Source organism: Sceloporus undulatus, chromosome 2 (assembly GCF_019175285.1).
Source record: "Sceloporus undulatus isolate JIND9_A2432 ecotype Alabama chromosome 2, SceUnd_v1.1, whole genome shotgun sequence".
Classification (NCBI taxonomy): Eukaryota; Metazoa; Chordata; class Lepidosauria; order Squamata; family Phrynosomatidae; genus Sceloporus; species Sceloporus undulatus.
This window is the reverse complement of record NC_056523.1, coordinates 270,200,898-270,212,787: the sequence shown is the minus strand read 5'-3', so window position 1 is coordinate 270,212,787 and position 11,890 is coordinate 270,200,898. Positions and strand designations below refer to the sequence as shown.

The 11,890-nt window shown below is 45.3% G+C and overlaps 1 protein-coding gene across 1 annotated transcript in view; it reads left to right on the top strand.

Annotated features, from left to right (window-relative positions):
• Positions 1-1,882: 1,882 nt before the first annotated feature.
• The window catches only part of MAN2A1 (mannosidase alpha class 2A member 1), an 89,599-nt gene continuing 79,591 nt past the window's right edge, over positions 1,883-11,890 (top strand). The window contains exon 1 of the mRNA XM_042455308.1: positions 1,883-2,411. Coding sequence (XP_042311242.1) covers positions 2,277-2,411 — 135 coding nt within the window. The 5' untranslated portion in view covers positions 1,883-2,276. The remainder of the gene's footprint in view (positions 2,412-11,890) is intronic.

Here is an 11,890-nt window from a genome sequence, read left to right as displayed (position 1 = left end):
AACATCCCCTTCCCACCTCACCCCAGTACTTGAATTGGTCTGTGCGAAAACACAACTGATAGGACTGGGAGGAGGGGACATCATGTATCAGGAAATGTCCTTTTCCAGGACATTTCCTACACTTCAGCCTTCTGTCCAGGAAGAATTCTAAAATGCCCTCCGTTTTGAGCAGGACTAAGTAGCACGAATTTATATTTATGTGAGTGCTGTTAGCTATTGTTTGGTAACATCCTCCATTTTTCTTGAATGTCTTCCAATTTTAGCACGACTAAGAAGCATGGATTTATACCAGTGCTTTTTAGTTTTTATTTGGTTGTGCCCTCTATTTTTCTTGTATGTCCTACATTAGGCGGTGCCTTGTTGTCCTTTGTGGCCGCCCTGTCAATGGCCACTCTCTCCTCTCCGTGAAATAGGGATGTGAGTCCCTTTGGCCTGTGTCCCTCCTGCCACAGTATCACCAGGAAGGCTGGGGCAGTGGGAGGGCTCAGGGTGAGGCTCCACGGAAATGGAAGGGGAGGAGGGTGACACCATGTCCTCCTTTTCCAGGACATGCCCTACATTGCAACCATTTGTCCAGGAGGAATTCCAAAATGTCTCCATTTTGGGCATGACTGAAAAGCATAAATTTATATTCATGTGTGTTGTTCGTTTCTATTAGGTAATGTCCTCCATTTTCCTGGAATATCCTCCATTTCGAGCATGACTTAAGAAGCATGAGTTTTTATTTATGAATGTCAGTAGCTTTAACATGATTTAATGTCCTCCATTTTTCAGGAATGCCCTCCATTTAGAGCATGACTTAGAAGCATGGATTTATATATTATGGGTTTATATTTCTGTGAGTGTCCTTTGCTTTCCTTTGGCCATGCTCTCCATTTTCCTGGCATGTCCTCTATTTCGAGTATGGCGCAGAAGCACAAATGTATTATTTTTGTGAGTGTTGCTTGCTTTCCTTGGGTCATGTCCTCCATTTTTCTGAAATGTCCCCCATTTCGACCATGACTTAAGGTCGGAACATGAATTTATATTTATGACAGATTTTAGCTTTTGTGTGGTGTAGTGTCCTCCATTTTCCTGGAACGTCCTCCATTTCGACCACGAAAGCATCGCCCGCTTTCCTTTGCTGATGCCTTCCAGTTTCCCGGTCCCTCGTCCTCCTTGGTGGCAAGGAGGCCACCTGAGGGTCCAGGGAGGGCTGCCCTGGAGGACAAAAGGCCCATCGTCCTCCTCCTCCTCCTCAGAGGGCTCCCTTCCTTTCACTTCGGAGAGGATGCAAGAAACAGAGATACAGTAATTCCATCTGAAGATTAGGAGGAACTTCCTGACAGTCAGGGCTGTTCCACAGTGGAGCACACTCCTTCCTCGGAGTGTAGCGGAGCCTCCTTTCCTGGAGGCCTTTAAGCAGAGGCTGGATGGCCATCAGTCATTGGGGATGCTTTGACTGAGAGTTCCTGCATGGCAGGATGGGATTGGACTGGAGAGCCTTGTGGTCTCCCACAACTCTACCATTCTGTGACTGTATAATAAGCCGCCCTTGTGGCAGCCAGGGAAGCAGCCCCCTCGGAAACAGTGGCTGTGTGTTTATGTCTCTGTGTCGGGGTCCCCTCAGCGTCGAGGCCTAGTCGCAGACAATGGAGGGATACTCAATTTCTGAGGGACGTCACTGCGGCGGCGGCGGCGGCAGCGCTTTAGGCCTGGCCTCCCTCCCTCCCCCCTCCTTGGTGGGCGGGGCTTAGCTCTGGGCCTAGCCCTCCCTCCCTCTGCGGTGGGCGGGGCGTGGCGGTTGAGGGGCGGGGCGTAGGCGGGGCGCTGAGCCTCTGTTGGCGGCGGAGGCGGCCAGGGGCGCTGTTGCCTTATAGGCGGCGGCGGCTCCTCCTCCTCCTCCTCTTCCTCCTCTTTCGCGTGTGAGAGGGAGAGCGGGAGCTGCCTCTTCTGTCTCCACAGGAGTCTCCCTTTTAAGGGGAAGGAAGGGAGCCGAGGAAGAGGGCGGAGAAGAAGAGGCCGAAGCGGCGGCGGCTCCTCTTCCTTCCTTCCTTCCGAAGAAACTCTCCCGGCCCTCGCTCTCCTCGCCCTCCCGGCCATTAACGGCGTCCCTGGGCTCCTCCTGAGCCAGTCCCGGCCCCGCTCCCAGGGGGACTTGGGCCCCTTCCGCCTCGACCGAGCGGCGGCGGGGTCGGGACTCCGGGGAAGCAGCCGAGGAGGCAGAAGTTTCGTTGGGAGCCTCGGAGATTCCCCCTCCTCCTCCTCCTCCTCCTTCTCTCCTCCGGGTCTCTGCCATGAAGCTGAGCCGGCAGTTCACGGTCTTCGGGAGCGCGATCTTCTGCGTGGTGGTCTTCTCCCTCTACCTGATGCTCGACCGCGGGCACCTCGAGCACCCCAAGAGCCGCCGCAGGGAGGGCTCCTTCCCCCAGGTGGGCCCCCGCGGCACGGAGGGAAGGAAGGAAGGAAGGAGGGCGGCCGGCGGGGCTCTGGAGGGGCTTTGGGGGACAGACCCATCCTAGGTCCTCCCTGTGGATATTTTGGGGGAACAACCCTTACGATGGTCCTCTTTAGGGGTGGGTTTTGGGGGGAAGGTTCCCTTTATGGATATTTGGGGAAACAGACCCCCCATAGTTCCTCTACAGGGATCTTTTGGGGGAACAGACCCCATCTTAGGTCCTCTTGAGGGGTGTTTGGGGGAACAGACTCTATGATAGCTCCTCCTTGGGGATATTCGCGGGGGAAGAGACCCCTTGATGGGTCGAAGAAGACTCCAAGGAGGTTGACTTGGGCTATGTCCACACTGGAGAAATAACCCGGTTTGGCACCGCCTTAACTCTTTGGCTGAAGGCTGTGGAATTCTGGGAGTTGGAGTATGCTGTGGGGCCCAGAACGGAGAATTCCACAGCCTTCAGCCAAAGAGTTAAAGCGGTGCCAAACCGGGTTATTTCTCCAGTGTGGACACAGCCCAGGAGGCAAGACGGAAGAAGATCGCAGCCTTCTTGGGCAGGACTTTCTGCCCCTCTGTCTGTCTGTCTGTCTCTCTGTGAATAAGGACTTTGGACGGCAGAGCTCTCAGGGCTCCAGTGCCCTACTTCCCATAAGTTGAGCCGGAGGCCTCTTTTGGGAGGGGACCCAAATGCCAGGCTCAGCCCCAGGAGGAGGACTGCCTCCCACTCGGAGCCCAGGGCTCTCCATGAGGCTCCACACGCAGGTCTTTCCCCCTTTGCCAGCTTGTTCTTGTGTGACATGGCTCTTATCAAGGGTTTTTCTTGGCAAGGTTTGTTCAGAAAAGGTTTGGCCATTGCTTTCCCTCAGAGGAAGCTGAGAGAGTGTGACATCTTGCCAAGGTCACCCAGTGGGTTTTTCATGGCCGAGCTGGGATTCGAACCCTGGCCTCCAGAGTCACAGCCCAGAGGTCAAACCACTCTGCTAGGCCAGCTATTAGGGGTAAGGTTCCTGAATGGGGTGCATCTCCATGCAGGGCCAGTGTGGTGCCCTGAAAGAGATGGGCACCAATCACAGGTGGTGGGTTTCCTAGTCCCAGCCGTTCCTTGAGAGGTCTTCCATTCCTCCTCTGAGTAGCTGACCAAGAAACCTTGAAGCCTGAGAAGAGTAATCCTCTAGATAACCGTTACACCAGCCTCTCACTGGCCCCAAGGCATGCTTGCTCTACTTTATTTTGCTCACCTTTATGTTCTGGTTCCCCAGTTTGAACTCAGTGTACATAACAGTTCTTTCAGGAACGCTAAGCACCGTTTTGTGTGCAAGCGAGAAAGGAAGGCAGCCACCCAAAAGGTAATGCTGGATTTATACGTCCAGAGTTCTGCATTTCAGCCACTGCACCACGTTGCTGCTTAGATATTTCTTGTAGCAAAAAAAGTTAATGTGTCACGAAAGCTGTGGACTCAACTCTGCACAAAGCGCACATATACAGCACTTCCTTTTGTGACGTGGAAATGAGCAACTTAGTCCTAGGCAGACTATTTTTGCACTGGCTGTCAGACTGAATGTTTTAATCTACCTCAATGCAAGGTCTACCTGATCTGGAGAGCAAAGGGGTGTGCAGCTCAGTTACAATCAGTTTGCTCTCGGTGCCGTGGAAGGAGGGTTAACAACACAAGTCCTAGGAAAAAGTTGACATTAATGAATCCTGGACCTAACTTGCTTTCGGTACATTCATCAGAAGGAAAGAAAGGTTTCTTTTATTCAAACCAGATTCTTCATTTGAATGCTAGGACAGTAAAGCGCACTGCAAAATGTATTTGAAAAATCTTCCACGTTTTCAGTTCTGTGGGTGTACCGTGTCCAGATTTCTCAGTTGCTAAGTAAAGGACAGTTACATGCAAAAATAGACTGCTAATCAATGTGCTGGCACCAGAACGTCTGTACAAAGTACTTTAAAATGAATGCTTTAACATTTTTGATCATTAGACTCCATGGAGCATCCATCTCGGCTTTTTAGAAAGTTGCCTCAAGGTCTTAACTGTACATTAGAATGGAATCAAGTTGCATTGAAATATCTTTAGTAGCGCCAAAAAAGATTCCCTGCACTAGTGTTTGGTTTGTTTGTTTTTGGAGGAGAAAGCAAGACCTTCTTTCCACCAGTCCAGCGATCTCTTGATAGATTATAATATTTGGGTGCCTGTTTATTTTAGTTAACTGTACTGTGGTGTCTACTTGCAGCCATAATAATAATAATAATAATTTGTTTTATTTATATACCACTATTCCAAAGATCATAGCGGTGAACAGCAAGTAAGCTAATTTGCCCCCAACAGTCTGGGTACTAATTTTAGCGACCTCGGAAGGATGCAAGCCTGAGTCGAGCTTGGGCCCTTTTGCTGGTCTTGAACTCGCAATCTTAGAATCTATAAATGCCGTTGCATATGGAGGGAGTGATATGAACCCATACTATCAGGAGTAGTTGGAAGATTGTATTATTCCAATATATACTAGTCATGCAAGCTGATTGCTGCAGCAGAAAGGTGGGATATAAGAATAAAGTTTATTATTTTATCAAGGTAAGACACTGAGGTGTAAGTGTGGCAGCTTCTGATATCTTGCCATCTGTCTTCTCCCTGAAGGGGTTAACTTTTCCTCCTGAGTTAAAGCTTTCATCCGGGATGAACCTAGTTAGAATGCCCTCTAATCCAATATATGAGTTTACTTAACCCCAAAGTTAGTTTCGTTGCTTAAATCAGAGAGCAGAGAAGTGCAGTGAGCAAAAGAAAAGCAACATATTTTTAAAATACTTGCCTAAAGTTAATATGATGAACAGGTTCTTATTCTTGCTTTTTAACGGATATGTAGTAAAAGGCAGCTGTGTTATAAATCCACTACCTCCCCCTCTACTTGGCAGAAAAATGCATTGTAGAGTCCAGTTAGCTCCTGGACTGAACCCTCCCACAATAGTCACAGTTGCATATTTGGCTGTCGGCTAGCCCTCAGGGAAAGTCTCATCCAGACCAGCAGAACAGTAGACTGAGGCCGGTTCTAGCTTGTCTTTACAGACAATGCACACATTTTGAGTGTTTTGATACTGTCTGGGGTGTCAGATCACATATACAGGCTTGGCCCTCAGAAATAGAGGCAGGCAAGCCTAAACATATGCAGACTCACAAGGGGGATAATTAACATGGACATTCCAACCTCCCATATATTCTAACCTTATATGACAATTGGTGAACAAAGAAAGAGTTATTGATTTAACCATTTTTAAAAACAGAAAATAAGAATTCTCAGACAACCTGCAAATATCTTATTACTTAGAATGTATTAAACAAACACTTGGCTATTTTTAATTCCATGGAAGTAAAAAATAAAATTGAAAGAAGAGAACCCTCATTTGTTACATAAGTTCAGTTAGAGTTTTTTTTGGCATTATAGATTACTGAAATATAGTGATCACGTTCAGATGTCCTTCAGGGCTGAAGAATAAATAGTTTCAAACTTGTTTACCTTTGACCTTAGTTCTCTTCTGGTGTTGTGCAACTGTATCTACTAAATATAAGAGGAGGGTCAGATAGCCTTGCGCCTTTGCCCCATTGCTGTGTCTTTTTCCTCTCTATGTGAAGGGTGACATTCTGCAGAAGTGCTCTATACAAAATCAGTTTTTAAAACTGCATGGTAAGTCTCCATAGATAGTGGCGGTTCTCCTTGTCAGAAAGCCACCCCTCACAACCTAGGACAGTGTAAACAGTGATAGAGGGCCAGTGTGCTTCCCCTCCTCAAATGTTTTGTAGACATGCTTTGGTAATGCACGAAGAGGGCTACTGCTTCTGTAATCTTATACCTTTGCAGGGGGAAGACATATAGCCAGGCAGGTACCACTAGTCATATGGGTTCATCTACTGTAACTGTATGCATATGTAGTGTCAAAAAGAAGGAAGGCTTGTAACTTTAAGACTGGGTCAGTGTAGTGTAGTGGTTTGATATTGGACTATGACTCTTGAAACCGGAGTTCGAATCCCCACTCAGCCATGGAAACCCACTGGGTGACCTTGGGCAAGTTACACTCTCAGCCTCAGAAGAAGGCCATGGCAAACCCACTCTGCACAAATCTTGCCAAGAAAACCCCATGGTAAGTTCACCTTAGGGTTGCCTTAAGTTGGAAATGACTTGAAGGCATACAACAGCGGCAGCAGCAACAGCCAGTTAGTTCAGAGGTATTTCTCTGAAGTTGAGGCAGCCCATTGTTATGAGTCACATTCTCATTCTGAACTGAAGCCTTATAGCACTCTGTAAAGCAGTTTACAGAGTCTGGCATTCCCAAGCCAAAAGACACATCTACCCCATTTCCTTGCCTCTCACAGCCCATTGTGTGTGATTTGGCTTCTAGTGCTATACAAATTGGCAGGATTTGTCAGTGAGATAGTATTACTGAGTCACACAGATGGCAGTTCCCTGTGTTCAGAAGATTGGGAATCACAGAAAACTGTAGCTGCAGTCCTCAGTAGTAGAACATGGGTAGAAGCTGTTTGGTCATGTTGAGGAAAATTGCTTTTCAGCTAAAAATATTTGAGACATCAATTTTTGAAGAGACAGTCACATTTGCCTCAGTCATGAATGTTAGAACTTGTCTGTCACAAGAAATATAAAATAGTTTGACAATTACATTAATAGTAATGTCTTCTTAATAATTATTTTATTAATAGAATGGATATTACTAAGCAGAGATGAATGTATACACATCTTAACTTTTAAGGACTCTAAACACTACTTTAAATTTCAAGACTTGGAACTACATTGATCTTGCTGTTTTTGATAGAAAGCTTAAATTTCCACAAGTAGGTATGTCATATGAATGAAGGATTGCAATAAAGCTGACAGCATGTAGATGTTTGAAACTTTGTCTGTTCTTAGATAGTTTTAGGAAAGCAAAGATTGATCAGTTTGAATTAGCTGCCTGTAACCAAGTAATTGATGGTCTCTCTGCTAAATGCAACTTAAATAATTAAAACTTTGCAGAAATGACAACATTCAAATATAGCTAGACATTTTCTCCTGTGTATACTTGAAGGCTATATCGTCTTCTTGATCATGCCTTCTGGTTTTAGCCCACAGTGTTCCTCACTGAATGATCCAGCAAGATTCATCTTGTATGCTGTGAGTGATTAAGTAATTTCTGTCTTGTTCAGCAGTCTTGTTACTGTAATCCAGGGGGTCCCAACCTGTGGTTTGAGAAGCCCTAAAGGGACTGCGTGCACTTTCCTGATGCTCTGCAACCGCTCCAGGAAAATGAAAGAAATAAAAGTGTAATGAAATTAAAGAATAAGAATATATTCTTAAACATACTACTAAAAACCATTAACTTGTAAGACATAGGGTAGGCCTCTTAGGGGCTCTGCCATAGAAATAAAGACTCCACTAGTCAAAAAGGTTAGGAACCCCTGCTCTAGTCGATCAATCCATGTACTTTTCTTAGTTGTCAATAACTGTCAGCTACAAAACTTGTTAAATTTAGTGAAAATTGGATGGGTTGAGGACCAGTCAGAATGTGCAGGAGGTAGTAGGGATGTATGTATTTACACATGTATGCAGTAGAAAGCTAGACTGTGGATTGGTTTCTAAGTAAATGGAACTGATTTAGGGGTGAAACAGACCGCCCAGAAGGAGTGGCTTGCACTTGCCCCTTTGAGTACTAGATTGGGGCTGTGGAAACCACATGCCATGCCCCCAATCCAGCATTTTTCTAGGCCAAAAAGAAGTGGCAAAATGCCGCTTCTTTTTGGCCTAGAAAAAGGGCACCCTTGCTGCTGTGATGGCACTTTTCTGTGCTCCTTTTGGAGTGTGTTGCATGAATGCCATGTCAAAGGAGCGCTGTAATGCCATATGGTTAGGTGGGTGGCGTGATGCTGGCTTGGGGGTGGTGTTGGGGCATGTGTTGTCCAAACACCACGCCCCCATGCCACCCCCAAACTGACACTTACTGCCGGTCTGTACAGCCTCTTAGTCATGCAGTTCATATGTACCACAGGAGTAGACCAGGGTTGGAGAAGAGGTAGCCCCTCCAGATGTTTGAAAACTGTAGTTGACATCAGTCTGGCCATTTACAGGGTAAGGTAGGAAATTATCAACTTCTAGAAACCTCTAGAAGTTTTCCCACTTCCAATGTAGAGGAATAATTGTACATACTTATATAAGGATGTTTATCAAGAGAAGACATTTCCTTTAATTGTCTCTTTGCATAGGAAAAGCAGCTTGAGTTCAAAGTGTACATAACTTAGCTGGTAATTATTTGAATTATTCTAGAACTGAAAATGGCGTAGCTGCAATACTAGTAGTGCTCTAATCTTAGACAGGAGATTAGGGCATACCATAGACTCACTCTAGAAAAAGGGATTAGATTAGTTTGGCTAACATTTTAATACAGACTGACGTAATTGATACTGATAAACAAAGTGGGTAGGCTGCTGTGCTGGGCTTTGATTTTTATGTTCATCAAAATTTTGGGGTGACAGTCTTTAAATAAAAATGCATACATTGCATGGAACTATGTACAAGTAGGTATATATTAGGGGAAGGTACTTACAAACATGTCTACACTGGGAAAATTTTGTACAAAAATATATGCACATTTTCATGTGCACCAAAAACTTGTGTGTACTGATATAAATGCAAAAGAATGAACTAGTGCTTGAAAAATGTGATTGTTATGGAAGGGAAAATAGACTGTGTATCTTTGACTGACATTCCTTCCTTTTATCTGTCCTTGGATGTGCAAATTTCCCCCTCCTATCTCTAGAGTGGGAAGATGCAGTTCCTGTTCAGCTGTCAAACTCGATGTGCAAGTCGCTTTTCTCAGCCAAAGTTTCTTCGTAAGGCTAGTGTGGATATTATAGTATAATCCTGTAATCCCAAACAGTTCAGGCCAGTACACCTAGTAAAATGGCAAGATGTGTGTAAGCGTGTGTGTGTGTTGGGGGAAGAAAGCTTGATTTGAACAATTAATTTACTGAGTTTTGAATGCAGAGAACTTAAAATAGGTTAATTTTTTTCAGATTTTTTTTTTTGGGGGGGGGCAGCTGGAGAAAGAAAACCTATGCATAATATATGATTACAGTGAGAATGAATCAGTTTCTCTTCTGAAGTCTGTGTATCATGGTATAGTTGATATCCAAAATGTTATCAGTGAATCACTAACCTGATTTGAAAATTAAAAATACATGAATACATACAATTTTATTTGTACTGTTTGTACAATACAGTACTGTTTCAGACAAAACTATGAATTCATAAAATACTACAGGTTTGTGTATTTGGCACTTCTAGAAACCTCTGTTGGCACTGGCAGAAAAGCAGATGCTAATTTGCCTGGAGTTTCAAAATGGTATGGAGATAAAAATGGTATTTATGTTTCTAAAATACAGTAATAGAAGTGAAATTTTAGAGGACTGCTAAACTTAAAATTAACCTTTTAGATAATGTTGGTTTTAATTATTTGGTTAACATACCACCAGGGGGCATAAAGTGAGACTTCAGTGTTTTGTCTTTCTGAACATTTTATTTATGCTTCCACAATTCATAATTTTCTTTGAAAAGCTGTGCCATTGAGATGCAGAAATAGTACTTCAGTCTTCTTCTATCCTCATCTGAAGAATGATTGAGTCAACAAGTGGTATGACTTTTAAATATGGTAAGAAGCACAATCTCTAAATAACTCTAAAGGCACCAGATCCTGTCTAATCTTGGAAGCTAAGATGAATCTACCCTGCTTAGTACTTGGATTGCAGACTACCAGTAAATGCCAGGTGCTGTAGACTAAATTTCAGAGGAAGGAACTGTCAAAATCACTTCAGAGTATTCCTTTCTTAAGAAAAATCTATCAATTTCATGAGGTTGCCATAAGTCAACAGGCAATATGCATAGCAACTATGTGTTAAACAAAACATAAAGCAACAAGTTGAAAAGCTTATAAAACTGTTGAATGAGGTACAGAGATCCTACCAAAATGGATAGTGGAAGCTAATAAGATAAAGAAACAACTTGAAAGGGAGCCAAAGTCATTGGTGGATTAAGATTAGGTAGCTGTTTCTTACTATAGAGATAGGGAACATTTGGCCCTGCTGATGTTTTAGATTACAACTTCCAAAGTACTTTCCCCTTGGCTATGATGGATGGAAATAATGGGAGATGTATGCCAGATTATCTGAAGGGCTAAAGTTTCCCCATCCATACTGTGTTAGATGTACAAAGTAGCATGCATTTGGATCTTTGAAGTGATAGACATGTGTTGATGTCCCAGAGTTGTGCTGAATTTCCATGTTCTTGAGCTTTCGGCAAGCAGTGTCCATTGGTGTTCAGTAGTAAAATAGGATTCAAAGTGATTACAGTCTGCCCTCTGTATCTGCAGACTTGCCATCCATGGATTTGAGCATCCGTGGATGGCAAGCCCCCTCTCCCTAGTGACAGTGTGTGCACGCTGCCATGCTACCATTAGGGACAGCAGCCCAAAGGGCAAGAGCAGGGAAGCTTGCTTCTGACACCCCCCCAACAATGGTTCCTTCCCACCCTGGCACAGATGGGCAGGCAGGTGGGAGGCTCCACTGACTCTTGCCACTGCCACTGCCAGCAGTTCTTCCCAGCACCCAGGGAGGCCCTGATCCTTCTTGTTGCCCAGCTTTCCTCCTTGGGTAGGTCACCTCCCCTCCCACCCTCACCTCCAAGAGGAGCTCTTTTTTCAGGGGGTGTCCAAGGCAGGGAGAGGGAAGTCAGGATCCAGTGGCTGTTCCCCAGCAGTAGCTGCCAGGGGGCACTCTCAACCCTACTACAAAACACACAGCCCGAGATCCCTCCATGCTGGTTCTTGAGGTGCCTCAGAGCATGTGCGGCCCCTACCCAGCCCTCTGGCTCTCCACTCTGGGAGTGTGGCTGGAGCCTCCTCTCCGCAGTCGGGGAGGCAACAGGCTGGGCTAATGGAGGAGGGTGCCTCTCCCCACCCTTCCCTGGCTGAGGTGGCCGCTTCCCTGGTTCCTGGCAGAGGCGATGGGTGGCTCTCGGAGCTGTCCACATTGAGAACCATTTTGCCCTCAGCAAGGCACCTCCAGACTCTGAATGCCCATCCTGTCTTGGTGCAGGGCTGCCAGTTGGGGCCACGGAAAGACCCTGGCTGGGCACTGGGAGGAACTGATGGTAGCGGTGGCAGGACTGACAGGCAGGGAACTTGTGCATCCATGGATTTTGGCATTACTGGGGGGGGGGGGGTCCGGAATGGATCAGGGCTCACTGTATTCTAAAGTTTCGTGGAGTAATAAATTAAAGTATGGTAATAAGTTAAAACTGGTATAGAAATAAGTCGGTTTCCACTTGTATATAAGGGCTAAATCCAGTTACTATAACTAAATAAAGCAAATCCATTGAATTAATTTCTAAATGGGAAGACAACATGTATGTAAATCCTACTGATTCA